General features: G+C 47.1%; 1 protein-coding gene across 1 annotated transcript in view; it reads left to right on the forward strand.

Moving 5' to 3' along the window:
• Window positions 1–23,590, forward strand: part of PROSER2 (proline and serine rich 2) — a 188,845-nt gene that overhangs the window by 31,207 nt on the left and 134,048 nt on the right. Inside the window, exon 2 of the mRNA XM_085652858.1 lies at window positions 5,229–5,414. Coding sequence (XP_085508984.1) covers window positions 5,304–5,414 — 111 coding nt within the window. The 5' untranslated portion in view covers window positions 5,229–5,303. The remainder of the gene's footprint in view (window positions 1–5,228; window positions 5,415–23,590) is intronic.

A 23,590-nucleotide genomic window follows, 5' to 3' on the forward strand; every position in this document is an offset into this window, starting at 1 on the left:
CTAGGACTTAGGGGAGGTTCACCCCAGAGGGGATACATCTGGGATTTAGACCAGTTTATTTGGTACCCTGAGTGCGCCCCAAAAATGTGGAAGATATAGAGTACCCGACGGAGCGACCGAGCGACCGAGCGGGGGAAGCTAGATATAGCAAGATATCATCAGCATACAGCGATATACGATCCTCGTGCTCATCCGTCCACCTCAAACCTCTGATCTCGGGGTCCCCCCGTATCCACACCGCCAATGGCTTGAGAACCATAGCAAACTGTAGGGGCGACAGTGGGCAGCCCTGCCTGGTGCCCCGCCCGAGGGGGAAGGAGGAGGATCGATCGTTGTTCACCACGACGTGTGTCCTAGGTTGCGCATATAACAGCTGAATCCATCTCTTAAATTTGGGTCCGAATCCCATTCGGTCGAGGACAGCAAATAGATATTCCCATGCCACGGTGTCAAATGCCATACTCGCATCAAGCGCCAGCAGTATGGCCTGTTCCTCAAGGGTATGTACCCGCCCAATGACTCCGTTGACCCGACGCAGATTACGCACTGTATTCCGCCCAGGCATGAATCCAGACTGGTCCGTATGGATCAAGTCTGGCAAAATAGGGAGCAGTCGGTTTGCCAGTAACTTGGCCAAAATCTTTGCCTCAATGGCTATCAGAGAGATAGGCCTATATGACTGGCACTCGTCCACCGGCTTACCGGGTTTGTGGATAACCACAATAGCGGCCTCTCGGACATCTTCTGGCAGCAGGGCAAGCTGGCAGCTTTCATTATAGAGGCCGAGCAGGTGGGGTGCCAGCAATGAGGCCATCGGCTTAAGTAATTCCACCGGGATGCCGTTGGGGCCAGCCGCTTTCCCGGACATCTAGTATGGCCTTATGGACCTCCTCCGTGGACAACTCAGCCTCTAGTGCCCTACCGTCCTGTTCGGACAGGCCCCTGACCTCGATAGTGGCCAGGAGATCAGCCGCCCAGGCCGCCTGGGAGGCCTCTGGTGCTGCATAGACTGATGTGTAATGTCGGGCAAATGTTTCCACAATTTTACGCGGATCTGTAATCTGGGTACCACCAGCCCCTTTGAGTGCACGCACCCAAAGTGATGCCTGTTCCCTCCGCTCCAGCCAGGCCAATATCTTCCCAGTGCGCTCCCCTTGCTCATGGATTCTATGTCGGCTGGCCAGCAGTCTCCTGCTTACGTCCTCGAATAACAGCTGTTTGTATTCCTGCCGTTTTATGTTCAGTAGGTGGTGCATGTCCTCCCCTGGTTCTAGGGAGTTCCTGCCTTCGAGCCGTCGGATGTCTGCCTCCAACTCTCGAGCTCTCCTACGGCGCTCATTCCTGAGGCCAACCATTACTGACAGCGCCCTTCCCTTGATTACCGCTCCATACGCTCCCCATAGTGTAACAGCTGATGCAACCGAACTGGTATTTTCTGCGAAATAGTATTCCGTATCTGCCCGTAGAGTCTCCCTAATCCTAGGGACCTTAAATGCCCAAGGTGGTATCCGTATGGGGCCCGGTTGCGACGGGTGCCGTAACCCCAGGACCGTACACACCGGGGAGTGGTCCGAGATGCCCCGCGCCAGACACTTTGTGTCCGAAAAGTCCTGGGCGTGTTGCGCATGTGTAAATAGGTAATCCAATCTCGACTGACTCCCGTGGACCCCCGATTGAAATGTGAAGTGTGTGTCCCTAACATGTTTCCACCTCCAGACATCCACCAACCCCAGGGCTTCGGCAAAGTCACGCAACTGGGAACCACGTGCCGGATCAGGTCTGGGGGGGGGGGGGATCTGTCCACTAAGCAGTCCATAGTCAAGTTGAAGTCGCCCCCTACCACTAGTGTCCCATTTGGGAGCTCCAGAAGCAGCTTCGCTACGTCTGACAATGTCGTGCGCTGCAGGCCAGGTGGTGCATAAACTGAAACTAAGTTAAGAACTCTACCCTCCCAACTGCCTGTGCAGGCTACAAATCTCCCTAAGTGATCAGTCCAGGTTCTGTGGTGTATGTAGGGACAGGTTTTCCTCAGGAGTATGCCTACCCCTCTAGAGCCAGAAGTGAAGCCCGAGTGTGCCAACATGCGGTAACCCCTCCTATCCAGGGCCCTACATGAATTGCCATGCAAATGGGTCTCCTGTAGGAGCACCATATCCAGTCCCTGGCGATGGACGTACTGCAACACCACCCCTCTTTTGATCCTATTCCCCAACCCATTAACGTTCCAGGTTACTAGTCTAAGTCCTTTCCCTACTGCCATATATGTCTAGCCGCGCCTGGTCTGCCCGCCCGGGGGCGTGTGATGGCTGATCTCTATCGGTGAAGTGAACTGCGTGCCAACCGGACATCCCCTAGTGTCTCGTAGACGTTGAATGGTTTCCGCTGTCAACTGAACAAAACAACAACTTATATCAAGTCGGATGATACCATCGTTACTTTCCTCCAACCCACCCCCACTCCCCCGTCCCCCCCAACTGATCAAACCCCCCTGTGATGCCAACCAGAAAAACAAGCCCCCCTCCCTGCTTCCCTGCATCGCGGACCTGAAACTGCCCGCCCCCCCCAACCTGCAGAGTGCCTGTCGCCCCCCCATACACAACTCTAGGGAACGCAGATAACCCCACTCCCTGTGCAGTAAGCAGTCAGGTATGCACTCCTCCTCCCCTGCCCGCCCCCCGCCCCGAACCAATTTTAATGCAATCCAATTCAGGCCCAATAACCCCCCCATCTGGTCCACTTGTACCAACTGTGCCATGCACCTTTTAAACCGTTACAGGCTCCGGCCCACAAGGAGCAGTTCAGTTCTCTTCCGTTGGGCAACCCTTTTATTCGCCAAAGAACGTAGTGGACCCGGGGGACCGAACCAACAAGTCAATGACGATTATGTTCCCCATGGAGCCGCCCCAGGCCACCCCCATGTAACCCCGAACAAGAAGGTCCCTCTTCACTGGGCTTTCTCGCGCCAATGTCCCTTTTCCCAGCAACCCTGTGGCACCCAGGGTTAGATAGGCGTACCATAATCGGTCTCACCCGGCGCTCGACTGGCACCCCTCCTCCAGTTCCTGGTGAGTCGAGTCAGAATGCGCCCTGGGGCGCCAGTGTTGGCGCCAGTCCTCCTCTGTATCCGCCGCCGAGGGTGTCTTATGCCTTTTCTTCTCTACTTTGCGCCACCCCTCCAACCATTCCCAAGCCTCCTCCGGACGGGTGAAAAACCACGTTTTGCCGTTTGCCTCCACGCGTAGTTTCGCTGGAAACATCATAGCGTACTTGATTTCCTGTTCTCTAAGCGCTCTCTTGACCTCGAGAAAACCGCGCCTCTGCTTCTGTACTCTCAGCGTGAAGTCCAGGAAGAACCTGATCGGACTGTTCTCCAGCTTGAGTGGTGGGGCCGCCCTTGCCATCTGCAATATTACATCCCGATCACGGAAGTTGAACACCGTTGCCAACAACGGCCTTGGCGGGGCCCCTGGCTTCGACCTGCCCCCGGGTACACGGTGAGCTCTCTCGATGGTAAAGCACTTAGAAAACCCATTGGGTTGCAGACGATTGAGGACCATATCTTCAACGAACAGGTCTACCGCCTGCCCCTCCGCCTGCTCCGGGACCCCAATTATTCGTATATTATTTCTGCGCATTCGTCCTTCGTAATCGTCCAACTGTAGGGCCATTGCCTCTTGGGCCGAGCTAAGTACCCTAACCTGTTCCTTAAGCTGGACCGTGTCAGCACTTTGATCTTTGGCGGTGCTCTCCACCGTCCCCATTTTCTCGGTAAGTTTCTTCATGTTCTCGCGGATCAAGGTCACCTCAGTGGCCACCGTGTCTATTCTCATCTCCAGGGAGGACCTGACCCCCATGATTGCCTCCAGAAGCTCCCTGTTCGAAGGCTCCGGGGCGTCGCCCGGTGGCGCAGACCCTTGTTTGTTCTCCGTCTGCTGTTTCTGCTGTGCAAATTTGTCCAGTTTCGACTGGGTCGCAGTCCTGTGAGTCCTGCCAGATGCCATGGTTTAGATTCCGAGGGCCACGTCGGAGGTCTAAGCGCCCCCGCTAGTCGCCGCCGCCTGCAGTGAGAATCCCCACTCGGCCTGTCGGTTTTCACGGGAGGCTCCCCTCAGGGGGGTGAGACCTTCATGTTTTGAACTTGTTGGTCATTAGATCGCAGGTAAGTACATCCGGACGCATTACATCGTGGTTACCATATTGGGCACACCTTTGCACCTCATCGTTTTTAGGTAAGTTCATATAATTACATTGTTGTACAAATATGTTTGCTGGGTGAGGGATTGTTGTTTTGTATTTTCATAAAGAATGTCGGCAGCAAGGGCCTGATTGAGTTTTTGCTCATATTTGATGCTGTTGATCCCTTTGGCCTAGTAACTGAGATCTGGGAAGTGAGTGTATGTTTCTTGCCCCTTTGACCATCTGCGTAGCTTTGCCTAAGCGAAGCTGTGTCAAACGTTACATTTTCAAATGTTTTGCACCCTGAAGCATAGCCTCCTGAAACTGATTTCAGTTGCACTACCCTTAGAAAAAGAAGAACCGAGCCCCTTCCTGCAGCTGTGTGTGGCATTTAATGTACAGACGCCACAGATGAGGGGGTGAGGTAAGGGTGAAGAAGCCCGGAGGCCTGGATTTGCCCCTGGAGGACAGTGTGAAGCCAGTAGTTGTGGGCTTTCCACTCGGTCCAGGACCGAGAATACATCCTTGTCAGAGGCATGTTTAAAAGGTGAATCGCCCTTTTATTTGCTTCAAAGTTTTCGCATCACATGATGCCAATGGAGCCTAATCTAGCAAGATCCGATTTGAGTGCAAATATACAAAAATAGAAGACTGTTATTTGGAAATCTTTACTAGAACGTTGTATGTATTAAACAAGGAAATATAACATTGCGGCCCTGATTACCACCTGCTCGGAGCAGGTGTTCAATGTATCCTGTGGCCAATGTGGATGTGGCTCTTTCCTAATGTAATTTTACAGGCTGGATTTTCCGCCCATTAAAACTGAGTGCAGAATTCCCACACCCCTGGTGCAGGAACCCTGGGCCACTTATAATTGTGCGCCGCAAAACAGTTGCCACAACTGGTTAGAAATAACCTCTGCATGGCAATACATGTTTTTATTTAACCCTAATTTTGTTAACATTGTATTAATGCATGCCTGTTAAACCATGTTCTGAGAACAGACTCTAGCTCTGAAATTAAATGTGATACGTATATGCTTGATTTTACAGGAAAGTCTGTGGTTCTTTCAAGATCGCAGGAGTAGCTCACTGTTTTGGATCATCTGTGAAAAGTGATGCTTTGGGATGCCTAGAAATCCGATGAAGTACAAGTTTGCAGAAATGGAGCCTGACATTTCACTTAATGGCGGAATCGGTGACTTTGAAACCATTTCAAAATCAAGAGGCTATAATTTGGTAAGTTTAACATTAAAAAAAAAAAAAAATTTGCAAATTGGGCAAGGTGTTAAAATATTGATTGATGTAGTTACTTTTTCAATCAAATTTGAAATCATCAAAGTGAAATTTGGCAACGTGCATGCTCACTTCCTGAAGTGGAAGGTGGAAGCTCCTTACTGGGTCTTCTCATTGTACTTGAGACCTATATCAACAAGCACAGCTAGAGTGAAGTATGTAAAGGGCAATATAAGTAGCACTTTAAGGCTGGACCCCAGAGGAATGACCCACCACTCTAGAATGAGATGGCACAAAAAGTGTGACAGTTGCTTTTTCATACCAGTGAATGTATTTCTGCACCATATACTATGACCTTATTTTAAAAAGTTAAATATGCCAAACAAATTAGCCAATTCCTCCATGGGTGTGGGACAGCAGTGCCTCAGTGTGCAGAGTCTGAAAACCAGCAATAAAATAGGGTCGAGCAAAAGGCGGACATTTGGGGATGGCCACACAGAAATGGCATATTTTCTAATTAAACCATACCAAAAGCTTGTACTGGACTTCGAGGCTGCTTGTTGCTTAACATTGACTTTCTTGTCGCTACTCATTCAATGGCTTGTCTTCCCAATCTTGTGTTTGTCCCTCAGCCCATCCTTTTGATTATTAGCTGATTTGTATATTTCCACTGCTTACTTTTAGGGAACTGCTTCTTTCATTGTTAGGAATTCCATGGGCGCGCATGTGTTTTCCAGCTCTCTCCTTCATGTGTGATTCTCCCTCTGCCAAATCCCCCATGCTGTTGTTTGTGCTCTCTCTCATATGCTGCTTTTCCCCCCTCCTTTGTTATCCCTTCTTCCACCACCCAGCTTTTTTTTAATTTAACACTGCTCACTCCTTGTTGCTTTCCCCCCACTTAATCCCATTGCTAGCCCACTTCTCAGTCTTTTTATTATTTGGTTTTATCGTTTTTTCACATTTCTTGGAGGTCACATTAGTTTCTTCAAAAAAGAATTTTATTTACAGCTCCAAGTAGCGTCCATCATGTGGAAAAGCAAAAAAAATGGTACTCACGTCAGCAAGTGGGCGCACGCATGCATTATGACTTTGGTGTGCGCATATGTCCTTTCGCATGCATGTATCTGCTGAATCACATGAGTGCCAATACCGTCAAGACGCAAATGCACGTGTCTTTTCATGGCCCTTTTTTTTTTGTTTGATTTGCTGGTGTAGCAATTTATCGGGTAAAAAGATTTATAGGTTATAGTGTTCTACTTGTAACCATTTGGTTACTTCAAAGTGCGTAAAGAAGAAAACATCAAAACTTGATAAGAAAAATGGAGAATATGTACAGTCAGAATTCGGTAGGTATATAGCACCTTTTTCCTAATTTAGGGCCAGGGTTAAAGTTTGGATGGAGGTTCTAGCCCTACCATCCTGTTGTGCCTGAAATGAGTTGGTGATCGATGCTCCTCATGAGTTTGCAGACTGACTACAGTACATGAAAATGCAAAAGTAATAGTCTTTGGGGGTCCTACCTTACATTTTAACTGGACTTCTGGGAGCTTGCAGAGTCAATGATAAGTATGCATAGAGAGATCTTGGATTAGATGATGTTAGATTCGGTGTGAAACCAGATGATTAACTAAAGAGTGAGTAGTGTCAAGTCAATAAGTCTTTATTTCGATTGAATACATCATGAAAGACATATGAACAAAAGTTTAAAAAGTGATAAAAATACTATCCTAATAAAATCAAACATTAAAACTCCACGATTATAAATAGGATTAAAATCAATACAATAATAATAAAAAACTGGATAAAATCACGGCACATAATTACCATTATAGCCTTGCTCTAATAATCCAAGCCCAGCCTAAAAATTTGGCCACAGCAATTACAGTGGGTTCACTCGTGTCATATCTCAATAATCTTAAGGCCACTGACCCCACTCTAATACCCTTATTATGGCAAATGGATTTAAGCCATTTCGCCCGGGGAGCGGCATAAGCTGGGCATTCAAAGAATATATGACCAATTGTTTCTCTGCGATCAATACACCAGTGACAGGATTTGGTCTCCTCCCCCTTCCAGTTTTTAGTAAATGATCTAATGGGTAGGGAGCCGACCCTTAGCTGGTGATAAAGTTTCCTGTCACTGGACTTGCAGATAGTATCCCAATATTCTTCTAATAAAGGGTCACTTTTACACACCAAGAACATGCCGGTCAGTGAGGTAGCCGAGATTTGAGTAAAGTGTTTCTGCTGAATATGAGACCAATATAAGTTTTTAAGTAGTTTTTTGGAGGGGAAGGGATTGTCAGCGGGATCAGACCACAAGGTTCCCAAGCCCAAGGACTCCAGGAGCAATCTAACTTGCTTAAACCATGCTAGGTTACCTGAACCCAAAATGGAACGGACATCCAGGATAGCCTTAGCATATGGGGCTAGTTCCGGGGTGGTCCAGATTCTTCTCCATAGAGCCACTGGTTTAAATCGAGCAATATCTTCTATTGAGTGACACCCAAGATCCAATAGTAATGGTTTCACGGGGCTTGAGCTACGAAGACCAGTGAGGTTCTTCAGAAATTTATTTTGGACTTTAACCAAAGAAGAAAGGTCCGCAAACCCCCAGAGGTCCGCGCCATAGAGAATCGCCTAACTAATCCTGGAGTTATAAATCTTCATTGCTGGACCTATCCTTTTGGTCTGAGACAGTCTCAACTCTTTAACCAAGCACCCGGTTAGCTGGGCAAACTTTAGTGATAAGATATCAATTTGGGGCTTCCAACTCAATTTACTTTCAAGGACGATCCCCAAATAAGTCATAATATTAGTTTGTTCCAGCTTCTCATTATTCATCATAACATGGCCTGCCATACGTCTTCCCTTGTTAAAAACCATGAGCTTCGTTTTTGAGACATTGACTTGTAAGTCATGATCAAGGCAGAAGTCATCAAACTTATTCAAGGCTGCCTGTAAACCCATCTGTGTCTGCGATAATAAAAGGGTGTCATCCGCAAACATGAGCAATGGAAACTTAATACCACCTAGGCAAGGGGCGTATGTTGAAATAGTTGAAAAATACTGCACAACCCTGTTAATAAATAACAAAAACAGGGTAGGCGCTAAGACGCACCCTTGCCTGACACCCCGTGTTACTGCAAATCTATCTGTGACCTGCCCTTGATTCCCCCACCTTACCCGAGCAAAGTTTGCATCGTGCAACCTAATCACAATGTTCAAGAGATCTAGGGGCCATCCCTAACCTACCTAGGACCCCCCATAGTTTGGACCTAGGGACTAGGTCAAAAGTTGACCTAAGATCAACAAAAGCGGCATAAGAGTGCCACCGCCCAGGTAGACCGTTTTCCACACGATCAATTGAAACCTAAAGACCTGATCGATGGTACAGATACAGGATCGAAACCCAGCCTGTAGGGGGGATAAAATCTCCTCCTGCTCGATCCAAATCTGGATTTTAGCTAATACCATCCTGGCAATGATTTTTTGGATCGAGTCAATCAGACTGATCGGGCGATAGTTCCCTGGGCATGAGCGGTCACCCTTCTTAAATATAGGCAGTATCTCCGCACCTTTCCAAGATTCTGGGATAGCAGCCCCATTGGCTATGGCAGTAGCCAAGAAGGCAATATATGGTACCCAGTTTCTTCGATCATATTTGAAAAGGTCCGCCGGGACACAATCCATACCAGGGGCCTTTCCACAGGGTATCTGGTTTAATGTTGCTTCGACCTCTCTACAATCAAATGTAAGGTTCTGCGTGTTGGTCATATCACAGAAATTGTGGGGAGGAGTTTCATCAATCAGATTAAAACCTGAGAACTGGGACTCAAAATGCTCCACCCATATTTCAGGAAGAACGTAATTTGTGGGGACCTGTGCATTCAGTGAGTTACCCCACTTTACAATATGCCAGAACTTGGTCAGGTTTTTAAGTTTACTGGCAGCCAAGAGCTCTATCCAATGGTTATTATCCCAGGATTGTTTGGCCAGAGTTTTGGCTTTAAGGTAATTGCGCCTAGCTATTTGGATGTCACCCATGATCTTGGTTTTAATGGCAGATTTCAATTTACCATAGGTCTCACGGCACATTTTATTGTACCAATGATTGCCCTTTGGTTGGATTAGTTTTTTTCCTTTAGTGGGTTTGGAAAAGTATGTTTTTAGGCCCAAAAATAAGACCTCGTGAATTTTTGTGATCTCCCTATTGACGGCTACTTGAGATGAAAGGGAGCGCAGACCTTTCAGGGCACAAGAAACTTTTATACTGATCTCCTCTAGTGCACCAGTATCAATTGCTACCCTATCCCAACGCACTCTACGTAGATTATTAGTAAGAAAAGCATCAGCGGTAGCTATCTCAGTTTGCTCAACACTTCTGTGGGCAATACAAGGCAAGAGGCATAGAACTAGGGGGTTGTGGTCACTCTCAGGGCGGTCCAGAATCACCATATCTCTTGGGGCGGGCCAAAACTCCACTTTAATGAGGGCATAATCAATTCTACTATGACGAAAACCATCGTCAAATGTGTCCCCATTTTATCGGAGTCAGTCCGTCCATTTGCCGCCCTGAAACCACGCCCCAAACACAAACTCGTCCACTGAATATCGGACTCAGCCCACTTCTTGACGGGAGGAAGGTCAAGAAAGGGAATGTTCAATAAGATATCCACATCAGTCATAAGTGTTTCCCCATTAACAATCAGAGGCTCAAAACAGCAGTTGAGATCCCCCAATATTATTACATTTGTATCTGGGTTAACTGATTCTAGAAACCCATCAAGATGGAGAAAAGTGTTGGAACCACGCCCTCCTAGCTGACCTCTATTATAAACATTAATAATCATGATATCGGGGCTGCCCTGAAGATGCAACAATAATATTAAAAGATCTGGGCTGTCTATGACCAATTCTGTGGGTCTACACTTAATGGATTGCCTGACCCAGATACTGAGACCACCTGAGGGTCTACCCTTGGTCCCTCCAATAGCTGCTTCATGGAAATTAAGGTAGCCCGATAGATAAACCGGGTCCACTGTCCATGTCTCCTGGAAAAACCAGAATGTCATAATTTTCCACCCATGCGGACCACTCATCTATAGAGATTTTACTCCTAAGGCCAGCTATATTCCAGGAAACCAGAGTAAGCTGTTGGAGAACACTATCAACAAGTAGATGTTGCGGAGACAAGACCTGAGGGTTAATCAAATTGACAATCTTGCCAGGGAGTAGGGACCCTATCTCACAGGGGCTAGGTTCCAAGCGTGTGCAATTAGCCATGTCATGCTGGGCCTCTCTGACATGGGGAGCTAACACTAAATCGGCTAACTTTTTGCGGGGTAGATTTCTGAGTTGGGAGCATTCAGAGGAAGCGGGAGGTAAAAAAGGAAAATCTAGTTTACTATGTAGCACAGGTGATATAGAAGGTGGAATACTTAGTTGTTCGCTCCCAGCTCCTGAAAACCTCCCCGAGTTACCTCTACAAAATACTTGCTCTGCCCTGCTAATACTTCCATACCCCTTATTTCTTTCACAATCAAGACCCATGTTGTTATCAACCAGTCAATCCACCCCCTCCATACTACTCAGTGGTCCAAATCGGTTGTACAAGGGTAAAAGGAAATCCTGTCTGATTGGGCCATATGAACGTCTAGAAACCCTTTCCCACCCATCGGTCTGGGCATTTTATGTCCCGTGATGGATAGTAGGGTAGAAATAGCACAAATCAAAGGTAAGAATTCCTCTAGTGCCCTGGATGTTGGGTTGGCTGCAGCTGTACCTAACCACTCTTGGATCCCTAAAGTTTGTGATTATGCAGTCACCCTCCACATCCTTGGTTTTAGTACCTAGCCAGCTCACTCTTCTAACAGACAAAATTTCTGTATTCATGTTGGGTGGGAGAGGCCTATTCCTATTAAGCCAATGTATGACCTTATTTTTAAGCTCTCTGTGGGACTGAGACTTATCACAGGATATCCCAGGAACACCTGCCAAGATTACCGTATACGGTAAAGAATCGGGGGGTAAGTTAATACACGGAGGTTTAGGAAACAAACCTTCTCTCAGGGGCACGGTGATCCCTCTATTATTGGGCTGTAGTCTAGGGTTGTTAATGGGCATCTTCGTCCTACCCGTTCCGACGTGTGTTTGACCTTCTTCCCTGGTAGAGTCCAAAGCAGGTGGATTTACTAGCTCTTTGGACATAGTAGAGGTAGAACCAAGAGGGAGTTGACTAGGCAAGATGGAATGAGAGGTGCCAGTCAAAACGTTCTGGGCGTTAGTAACTATGCCTAGAGATGTTGCTGGCCCGTGGTCAGCAGTGGACTCGATGAATTTATTTAAGATAGCCGTATTGGCAAGCACCGTGCTTTCCAGGTTCCCAACATTAATACTAAGTTGTTTAACTCTCTCTAGTAAGGGAAGCAATAACGATTTTAACAGTTGTTGAAGGGTCTCCAAGATGCCATTTGGGAGCTGATTAACACAAGACTGGCAAGATATTGTCTTATTAGACCTAGGGCTAGGGGCGACTAAGGATGTGGTATAAGTAGCTAGGGGGGGATTACATTCGGAGTGGTGTCAGGTTTAGACAATTTAGCGCATCTTCCCTTTTGAGCCCCTCCTCCGCGTTTTTTCCTCTTTCTTTTACCATCAATATGCTGGGTCGTACTTCCCTTTTCCAAGTTATCAGCCAATGGTGCTGTTAAGGGGGCAACAGGGAGATAGTATTAGGTTTTACGGCAGATGGTCTATTCTCTAGGATGGAAATACTTTTGGGGGTAGTATCTAGACTGCTATAATTAGTTATATCCGACCCCACGATCTCGGTACTTGAAACCGGGTATAAATCGATACGCGCTGGCAAGCGCTCGGGAGAAACAGCAGACATTATATTACCAAGGGAGGATCTCTTAGCCAGTAGCTCTAGGGACAATCTCTTCTCGGTAAGGGTAATTTCATGCTCGAGAACACAAGCCGCTCTTGTGATGAAATTATCTAAAGTCCCATACACAGAACCCCCTATACTATCCTGAGCGATCTTTCTCCCGGACCTTAAAGAAGGAGCCATTGTTATTTAACGCGCCATGTATTTCAATAGAACACACTGCAGCCACGTCAAAATACGCTGCTGGGGGTTTGTTGAACAAAGGACCCCTAGCTTAGACACAAATACACAATAAAGTCTCAGGAGTGATAATGGACACTCATTACAATGTACAGGTCCCGGAATACCGGTGTTTAGGGGGGTGGCCCGTCCCGTCCTCCTGCGGCCCCTGACTACCAAAGACGGCCCGCCCTTTGCCCGGGCTTAGCCCGGCGCTGCCCGCGCGCTGTCCCGCGGGGCTGTGCTGAAATTTATAGCGCCTCCAGGCGCGTATGATACAACGCCGGCTTCCGGCTTCGGCGCTCAGGAGCCTGAGAATTGAAGTTCCCCTCCACACAGCGGCCGCAGTGTTGAGAGATGCGGCGGCGGGAGGGAGACAGGACTGTCACAAGCAGGCACAGGTAGGTGCTAGGTCCCGCTAAAAGTTAACCGCAGACTGATTATGGCGCCCGCTCCACCGGGGCTGTGCTGAAATTTATAGCGCCTCCAGGCGCGTATGATACAACGCCGGCTTCTGGCTTCGGCGCTCAGGAGCCTGGGAATTGAAGTCCCCCTCCACACAGTGGCCGCGGTGTTGAGAGATGCGGCGGCGGGAGGGAGACAGGACTGTCACAAGCAGGCACAGGTAGGTACTAGGTCCCGCTAAAAGTTAACCACAGACTGATTATGGGTAGTGAATTAACCCTCCACCCCCTTTATTTAAGTATCCAGTAGATACGAAGTAAAGACAAAGAGTCTGTGAGGAATTCTGGGCTTACCCTGAGCTGTTGATCAAATTGACAAGCTTCCTTAAGAGAAAACACCTGTAAAGTATTTTAGTATCACCAAAACATTAAAGTTAAGAAATTAAAAACCAATAAAATTCGAACACCAGTAAAAGTAAGAAAAAAGGTAATGATTAAAACAACTAGTTAAAGGCTATCAGGAGTTAGGAATTTATTTTTAAAGAAAAAGTTGAAAATAATGACTTTCTGAAGTCCGTATTTATCTTTTAAAGGCTGTGATTTTTCAAAACGGCCAACGTGAGGCAGCAGTGCATGATAGTAGCACTTTAAAAAAAGCACCCCCAAAGAGACAATGGTCTCAAAAAACAGTTGGTATCTTTTAGGTAAATGCTTTCTGGCCAAAACAAATAGCTGAAATTACCTATTACCAATGGAAGTTGAAAGCAAAGATCACCGTTTCTGAACTAGTACTCTAGATGGTCATACACCGTCAAGAAAGCTTCTGGGAGATCCAATAAAAATAAAGTAGTGACCACCGTGCTTGAATTAATCTCAGCCACTGGTGATTGCTCAAGGATGCATTCTAGACCAGCTATACACAAATCAGCTTTAGTTCTTTTCTGGCAGTAACGGCCACACCCAATTGCTAGACCAGATCCCTCTAGGTGGGAACACAAGTAGCTCAAGACAGGTTAGGTCCTACTCGGGCCTTTTCAATGGTCTATAGTTTGACTCCTCTGGCACAGTGAGCACTGGACACACATCTGGACATACCGGTCACATTTAGAACCTCTACTGCAGCAAACGACTTAGTGATGGAAGCAGTGCTTGAATTCATCTTGGACACCAGCGATTGCGCTGAACATTTTCACTTATTGTGCCACTCTAGACGCAGTCTAGCCATATTCACACCAGTCTTAGCCCACTGACAGGGAATAACTTGGATTTTGAGGCATTCATATTGAGGCCAGAGGTTCCCCTGAAGATGTGCAGGAGCTGTAGCATTAAAGTCCTGAAGTTTCCAGGCTGGTAAGGAAAAGACAGGATGTCGTCTGCGTAAAGTGCAATCCTATCGGACAGCCCCGCCATCCACTCAAAGCCCCTCACCTGGGCATCCATCCTGACCCATGAGACCAATGGCTCCATGGGCAGTGCAAACAACAAATGGTGATAAGGGGCATACCTGTCTTGTCTCCGACTCTTGGGAAACGGGTCAGACAAGGCACGTGCAACCTACGCGGTCGCTGAAAGATCCATATACAAGAGCCGAACATTGGAGGTGAATTGGGGGCTCAGGTCCAACCTCTGAAACGGAATAAACAAATAATCCCAGCTGGCAGTCGAAAGCCCTGTCGATGTCAGCGAGGAGCACCTCCGCCGGCCTCAGTTGATCCACAAGAGCCAGGGCATTATGCACACGCCTAATGTTAGGTTGCGAGGCCCGATTCGGCATGAAGCCTACCTGGTCAGGGCGGACTAGTTGGCCAAGGTTTTTGCCAGGAGTTTCACCTTTCAATTCAAGAGGGAGATTGGGCAGTATGAGGAGCATTCCTCTGGCAGGGTATCCTGTTTATGGAGAACCACCTTTCTGCTTGTCCCCAATCTGGTGGAACCAGCGCCGTCTCACATGCTGAATGGATTGCCCCTAATGAGTGTATTCTAAGCTAAGGCAGAAAGGCTTTTAAAAATTCACATGGGAATCCATTAGGGCCTGAAGCCTTTCCCAGCTGTAGTCCCGCAAGGGCTAGCGAGAGCTCCTCCTCAGTAATTTCATGATCTAGCTGAGCTTGGGTGGTATCCGAAAGTCCCTGGGAAGGTAAATCATCCACAAACGTAGCAATTTGATCCAGGCTCAGGATCTCTTCCCAGATGTACACCTCGCAAAAATAAGTGGCAAAGCTCTGATCTACTTCACAAGGGCTCTCCAGCCATCACCCCTGCACATCCCAGATTAGGGGCAAAGAAGATTGGTATTTGGTGGCTTGACACAACCTGTGTAGCATCTTGCTCGATTTGTCTCCCCCATTTGTTTAGTCAACTTTGCGCCACCTGCCAGGTCTGCTTGGCTTCCTGTAAAAGCAACAGTCAGTATTTGCAGTTCGAGGTCCGGAAGGCCCTGCACACGCAATGCTGGCACTCCCCTACACAATAACTGATATCCGGGGGGAGGGGGTGCCCTTTTTGACATGGTCACCCCCACCATTTGCCTGGTACATGCTGTGATTTTGACTGAAAGTGCGCTGGGTTCCTGCTAATCGGGTCACGAGTGCCAGAGTTCTTTCCCAAAACCATACAATTGTTTTCCCCAATTGGTAAAACCTTTAGCAACCTCTGTAAGTGGCTAGTAAATTGTACCCTGGTACCTAGGGCCTGCGTTGCTAAAGAGGGTCCCTAAGGGCTGAAGCACAAATTGTGACCCCCCCTTAGGGACCCCTCAACAAGCACATGCATGCATGCCTGCCAGTGCGTGTGTTGGGGTGCATACAAAAGTAAAAACATAATATGTCACATTTTCCTGTGTGTCATGTCCCCTACCACTGCATATATTTGTAAGCCACCCCTACAGCCCTAAGGCAGGGTCCTTAATATTATATGTGAGGGCATACCTGCATAAGCAGATATGCCCCTGTGCTGGACAGTTCGATTACAGCCAGTGCAAGTGAAGAGGTAAGGCATTTTAAAACGTGATGGGCACTGGTGAAAACGAGTTCCCTGGCTCCATGATGGCTTCAATGAAAACAAGGATGTTGAACACCACACATCTTGTATTGATGAACCCACACTGATTCCAGTATTGGATTTATCAACACATGCACCAAGAGGGCACCTCAGAGGTGCCCTCTGAAACCTTACCAACTGCTGGTGAGCTAACTGACTGGTTATAGCCAGGCTAACACCAGAGATAATTTGCTGACCCCCAAGGGTGAGGGCCTTCGCTCTCGGGAGGCCAGAAACCAGGCCAGCTCTGTCGGGGGTGTCTTTCACCCCCTCCCACAAGATGACCTACAGATTAGCTTACCAAGGCAAGGGAGCTTCAGAACATCCCCTCTGCCTTTTGTATGCAACTCTGGTTACTAGCTTAGGAGAGCATGCTAACCCCCCATCCTGCTCCGCCTCCACAACAAAATGGATCTGCCCCTTCCTCACCGGTCGAATGCAGACTACCACTTTTCGTCTCAGAACCCTCTGAGATCAGCTGTGGAGTGCTCCAGGGCTCCTTCCTGGGCCCTACATTCTTCAACGTCTACATGTCCCCGCTAGCAACCATCGTCCGGAACCCCAGACTCAATATAGTCTCCTATGCCGATGACACCCAGCTAATCCTCTCCCTCACCAACAAACCCACAGTCACCAGGAGCAACTTCCACAACAGGATGAAGGCCGTCGCCACCTGGATGAGAGACAGCTGCCTCAAGCTCAACTCAGACAAAACCGAAGTCTTCATCCTGGGCCCCAACCCCTCTGCTTGGTACGACTCCTGGTGGCCCACCGCACGGGGAACACCCCCCACCTCTCTATCATACTGGACTCCTCGCTCAACATGAACAATGAGTTTAACGCTGTCTCTTCATCTGCTTTCACACACTTTGCCTCCTTTTGAAAGATTTTCAGGTGGATCCCCACAGAGTCCAGAAAGACGATCCCCACGCGCTCCTCAGCAGCAGACTCGACTACGGCAATTCACTCTACGCCGGGGTCACCAACAAACTCCTCAAATTGCAGAACATTCAAAACGCCACAGCCAGACTCATCCTCAACATCCCCCACCGCAGCCACATCACCAAACACCTGAGAACTCCACTGGCTCCCAGTCAACAAAAGGGTCACCTTCAAGCTCCTCACACACACCTACAAAGACCTCCACGGCGCGGGGCCTGCGTACCTCAACCTCCGCCTCTCATTTCACGCACCCACCAGACATCTCCGCTCCGCTCCACCCAACAGGCCCTCACTACTGTCCCACGGATCACCACGGATCCGTAGGACCAGTGCTGTAAGAAGATCCTTCTCTTATCTCGCCACAAAGACCTGGAACACCATGCCTCTCTACCTAAAGCAATCACCGTTGCTGCCCCAATTCAGGAAGGACCTCAAGACCTGTCTCTGCGACTGAATCACAGTGATTAGATGGATCAGCAGCACCTCAGTACCTCTAGAACCCTTACGGGGGAGTAGCTGCGCTTAACAAGCATTTGATTGATTGGGTTATTCCCACTTCCCAACAGAAGTAGTCATATGACGATGTAGTCACTGAGGTAAGTAGCCCATTGGCTACTACCTGGCACTCCCTCTAATGCCCCTCAGTATTTATGGGATCCCCTGGAATGGGAGAAGTAGATTCCTAAGAAGAAGAACCGAAGAGCTGCAAAAGCAGAGAAGAGGAGAGGAAGCAGCTGATTTGACTCCAACCCCGCCGGCCTGTCTGCATCCCTCATCAAGAACTGTGCCAGAGCCGACTCGTCCTGCAGCTGTGACTCCAAAAGCCTGGGAGGAATGCCTGCCTTTGAAAAAGAACCAAGGCTCTCCCATGGAGTAGCAGAGCTGCTCCTCTGCATCCTGCAGGCATCCAATATCTGCTGCGAGGCCTCTAGAATGCCAAAAAACTGACACCGGAAAGCACCACTGAACCTGTCGATCCAAGCCTGAGTTGAAGTGCCAACTGTGTCAGCGTGGTCCCCCAGTCCAGCAGAGACAAAGTCCACCTTGGACTTGCTCACTGTGGACCTCCAGACACCGTCTGCAGCCTCTCTGTGCAGGCCCCCTCAACCACGACCACTCCAGGTGACAAAAACCCGAAGCCTAAGGACACCTCTGCACCCGTCGGCCCTTGGCCTTGTAGAAGAGAACCCAAGGTGCACCCATGCCCCTGGCCATTGCATGAGTTAAGCCCAGTGCTTAATTTGAGCCGGTGCTTTCCGGTGCTCAGCACCGGCACTTAATTGGTTTCTGGTGCTCAGCACCGGCACCTAACTGTTCTAAGTATGGTGTTGCCAGTCTGCCACATGGTGGCGCTGCTCATCTAATTTAAAGATGAGCAAAACAATGGTTGTTTAGGAATACAATATGCATTAAAATAGTACTAATGCCTGCCTCCGCAGCCATTCCTTTGGCTTTGGGGACCTGGAAAAATCTTAACTGTCGCATTTACATGCGAGAGAGATGGTCAGTAGTTGTTTTGGCAGCGATGACAAGGGCGATGGGTGGTGCAAGCCTCAGTGGCCTCCTGGTCAGAGCCCTGGCACTTAATATTTTACAAATTAAGCACTGGTTTAGCCCCCCTGCTGGATCAGCTTGACTGGTCCCCCAGTCCATGCCTATAGCCTCTTTGTGACAGGACTGATCCTCCATTGTAGTGAATGGGGCACCCGACACTGTAGTGCACCTGGACACCCCAGAGCCTCCCGAAGTGAGCTGTTGGTGTTGCCTCAGACCTTGCCCCATACTCACCTTAAGTCCGAAAAATTGGTCCTGTAAGTCGCTGCTAAGTACATGTATGCTGTGTGTGTTTTTCCATATTACCTTAACAAAATGCGGAAGACTTTCAATATCGATTTAAAATCACTCATAATCTCCCGACGCTTAAAAACACACCCGTTTACACGGACGCCCCAGTGCCTCCTCAGGTGAGCTGTTGGTGCTGCCTTGGACCTTGCCCCATACTCACCTCAAGTCCTGGGGAAGGGTCCCTTAAGTCGTTGTTAAGTAACCGTATGCAATGTATGTTTTCTCCATAGCTTAACATCGCTGCGAAGTGCTTCAATCACGAAAGTATCAAACAGCTGTTTACTTCAAACCTGCTATTTTAAACCGTACTTACCTGAACAATTTTCTATATAAAGATACTGGCTATTTTTATAAATTGGTGTGGATCTCCTTCTTGAGTCATGTTGTTATTTATTTATTTATAATTGTGTGTATTTGCAAATGTTTTCCGCTCCTCTGTGTTAAGACTAAGGCTGCTCGACCACACTACCCCTAACAGAGCACTTTAGGATTGCATAGCAAGGCCCTGTACACTTTCATGAGAATCACTGGACTCTTTTCACAGTATATCAAGTTATTGACATATCACATAAAGAGCCATCTTCCCACAGGAGACGCAGGCTATCTCTGTCCGGTCCGTTGCTCAATCAGAGCCACTCCTGGCCTCCACGTTGCTGGGGAGCCCAGTCCAGCAATTCCACCTCTTGGAGTAGATGGGTTAATCCCGGGCAAAGGGAGGGCCCTGCAGCAGCCCAAGCAGTGCAGATCCCACGCGGGGCTAGAGCCACCAGCTCTCCGGAGCCCAGGTGCACCAAGATCACCAGGCCCGATTGGGCCATACCCATGGTGGCTGTTGCTCTCCCAGGCTGGTCCATTTTCAGTGCATCCAAGGCGATGAGCGCTCTGCGACCCTCCACTGCTTGCCCAGCGCTACCAACTGCCTATCAGCTCACCACCCAGGTGCTGTCGGGAGCATCAGGACCCCACTGACCACCACTGCCTGGTGGTCGGCTTGGCGCACCCTCTCTCGGCCCACTCCGTGTCCCTGGCGACCCTGACACCCCACACGGAGCCGCCGCCAAAAGAAATGTCCCCACAGGTCTCCAGATGAGACTACCACCCGGGGAGCTGTGGCTCATGAGCAGGGTTGCCATGTGGCACAGGATACCGGAGGATTAATGGGTGACCGCCTGGAGTTGACTCAGAATGCAACCACCATATTAGGCGGTCAAGCCACACACCCCTACCCTGCCACTTTTGACTGTTATTTCCTTTACATATGTGTGGATGCAGTATTGTCCTAATTTATGTCCATAGATGTATTGGACACTGGAAAAAGAGTTTCGCAATCATTCACAAAATCCCCATGCTCTGTTCTTTAACCTTTGCCTAGATCTGCTGCCCTTCAATCACTGCACAAGCAATCGAAATGGGAGTGGTTATCTCTTCGCAGAGGGATTCTAATTCTTTGACTTGAGCAGTTGTGCACCATTTTTGTTAAAGTGTAAAAGAAAAAAATCAGTTTTCCTTTGGGCATTGAATGAATGAATTGTTTATTGTTCAGTTAATTAAAACCTGAACAAAAATGCAGCCGGTCTTTGCCTTTCGAGATAAAATAGTTAAAACATGATGCTAGCTGAAACGTGACCAACAATTTGCAAACATAATAAAATAAGTTAAAAACTTCAAGCTCCACTGAATAAGGATATTGTTTAAAATACTAGAGGAAAAGTGCAGCGGAACACGATGGCTGAATTTGGCATTGTTTGCATCTCTTTGCTCGTTTTCTGGTATTTGTGTTCTAAGAAAATTTGCACTTCATGGTGCTTCTCTTGAAGGATTTTTGACGTGCTATTTTTATACTTCCTTGTTGGCAGTGTTTGTACACCTCCGCTGAGCATGAATTCCACAGTCCCCTTTTGTTTGAGTGATCTCCCTGGCATTCAGACAGCAAACAGGAACAGCTATTTACCCTATGATAAGGTGCCTTCCTACATGAATCTTATACGTTTGAACTTCACCATTACTATATAACATTGAAACATAGCTGAACAAGGTGTGAACTTCATTTTGCAGAATGTTAATTTTGACTTTTTGGTATATTGATGGTTTACACCACTAGGCTTAAACCATTTGAGTGATATTACAAGAAATTAACGTAAGAGGGGCGGGGGGAGTTAGCTGATTTTAGAACAAATGCTGGCTTACATTTCCCTGTTTTACCAGTGTTCAACAATCAGTATTTCTGACCAAGATTAATCCGCTCAAAACTAAACTATTTTTCCCCAAATATATGTTTGATTGAGACTTGCAAAGGCTAGGTTGCTGTATTACAGACTGGATGTTTAAAATGCAACTTGACAGTAAGCAGTTATTTACCTGGGTTATATAATTGGCAGTTGCATTCAACTGCATGTTGTGTAAGCTGGACCGAACTAGATGGAACAAGTGCAGTGCGTAGGTTCTTCTGATTGGGAAGAGGGAGATTGAGAGAAAAAGTAGTCAAAGATGAGTTGCTTGTTACCGGAGCCGTCTGAGGGTGATGACCAAATAAGACATGTGTTATGTGTGCCACTATTGGGCTTGAACCTCTTTTGCTCAGAGTGGACACCCATAATCTCCAGAATTAATGTGGGTCTCATCCTGCATAAGAACCGACAGGGATGAGAGATGGATTCTAAAGTAGCATTAATTCACATGTGTACAAGTCTTCCATTAATTATCCCTAATCGTTCATATGCGAAGTAATCTTTCCAGTATGAATTTTGACAATATAGACCAGGGCTTGAATGAGAACAGGAGTGATGTTTTCTCAGATTGTACCTAGTAGGAGGGCTTCTCTGACACCTCCCTGAAATTAGGTCTATTTGGTAGTATTTGCAGTTTTCACTGAAGAATCTTTGCTCCAATGTAACAGTGGTTTTAATTTAACATCTCACCTGGAGGTCTGAGCATTGAGCAATTCTTGGAAGAAGGCCCTTGCTCCGAACACCCTTGCCAACCACGTGATGTGGGATCAGGAAGAGCTTTGAGATGCTGTATTCTAAAAACAATATATTTTTCTTACTTGCATTGCATGTTACTTGAGATGTGATAAAATATGTTAAATTCTGAGGTGTGTTCCATGCTTTGTCTTCCCGCTGCCCCCCACTACCAGACAAGAACTGCTTTAGACACTGTACGTTGTTCCCCGTCCTGGGAAGAGCACGCTGCTATTTCGGACTCTCATTGCCTTGAGTGGTTTTGTATTTAATAGAAAATGAAACTGTTTTTTCCGATTGCTCCTGGCCTATGGCCACGGCCTGTTACATGTGCTCACGAACTGCCGGGAGCTTTGCTTCTGGCTCGTGTGAATGTGTGGCGTCTCATTGCGGGCCCTCGGGCTCTATAGCGGACGGCCTTGGTGGTTGTAGGCCCTTGTCTGTACTTTATCGTGTATTAACGGTTTCTAATAAAAAAAATTTAAAAAAAAAATAATATGTTAAATTCTTCACCAATCCGAAACAGTGGGTAGCTACCGTAAGAAATAGGGTATATGGAGGGGGTATTTGTATCCTCCCAGTAGTTTACTCTGTAGAAGGCTATGGAGAGCTCTCACGGATAATTAAGGAATGTCAGCAGATTTTAATGAAATTGAATATTGACTATCCATATTAGGAGACAGACTGTTATTCATTAATGGTGAATGAACGTGGCCAATCCTGAGTTGAGGAGTATGATAATACTGATGAAACAGGAGTGAAAACACTGAGCAGAATGTGAAATGAAGTAATAATAACTTTACAGGCAGTGACTTTCTTAAGGATTCAGGCTGCCTAATATAAGAGGCAAACTCCCATCTGTTAACAAGTGCTTGCTACCACAGTTCAGGATAAAGACCTCGATTTTTGTTTTGCTTTCTCTTCAAGCAGTAGATTCTAGTTGGCGTTAACTAAAAAGACTGAATTTAAAATCTACCAGTTTAAGAAATCTCCAGACTTGCAGTTACTTTAATCTATTACATTTTACAGTGTCCACATCAGTTAGAAATTCCTAAAAACAAAGAAAAGTGGGGGACCCTTATATGTGTTAACGCTCTGTATACTCAAACCAGATAAAATGTGTATTTGTATTTCTAGTTTAGTACCCCTAAAAACAAAAATGTTGAATAAAAAGCATCACAAAATTTGCAAATGTCATGTGTTTAATCCACATTCATTAATAACTTAGCAGCATGATCTAGATGCAGTTCACTTGTTATTAAACACATGCATTTCACAGAAGGTCCATCCTTTTGTGACCAGCATTTGTTGAAGCTTATAGGCCTTTAAAGGTGGGTTGTTATCATGCCGTGCACAGGCTGTAGAAAGGTTTGCTATTTGATGAAAGCAGAGGTTTAGGTGTTCATCCTCCCCATGGGGGTAAAAGATTTTTATTGTATAATCCCTGTTAGGACCTTTTGAGACTGGGGCGTATATTGTTTGCCCACTGTAAATGTGTTCATATTTGTAATGTTCTAATGGTATACACGATGGTGACTAGCATATGCACTTTCAACTAGGCCGGTGTTGGTTAGAGCGTTGTCCGGCAATGGTAAAATGTACAGCCCTTGTTTGTTAATTGGGACACGTTATGTCAGATTTCATAGGCTCGATCTGTTTATTATGAAAAGTTATGAGAAAGCCAGTAGGCCTCTCTTATTGTGAAAAGACTGTGTTAGAAGCAGTAGGCTTTTAACTTTGGATTGTTTTAAAAATGTAGGCAAAACCTCAAGGCACGTTCTTAAATGGCGTTTCACAAATTAACATAGTAGGTCAGGGTTTTGGTAACTTGCTCGAGCAAAGGCGGGTATAGGAGATTTACAATGTGATAATCCTTATT

Source organism: Triturus cristatus, chromosome 4_1 (genome assembly GCF_964204655.1).
Source record: "Triturus cristatus chromosome 4_1, aTriCri1.1, whole genome shotgun sequence".
Classification (NCBI taxonomy): domain Eukaryota; kingdom Metazoa; phylum Chordata; class Amphibia; order Caudata; family Salamandridae; genus Triturus; species Triturus cristatus.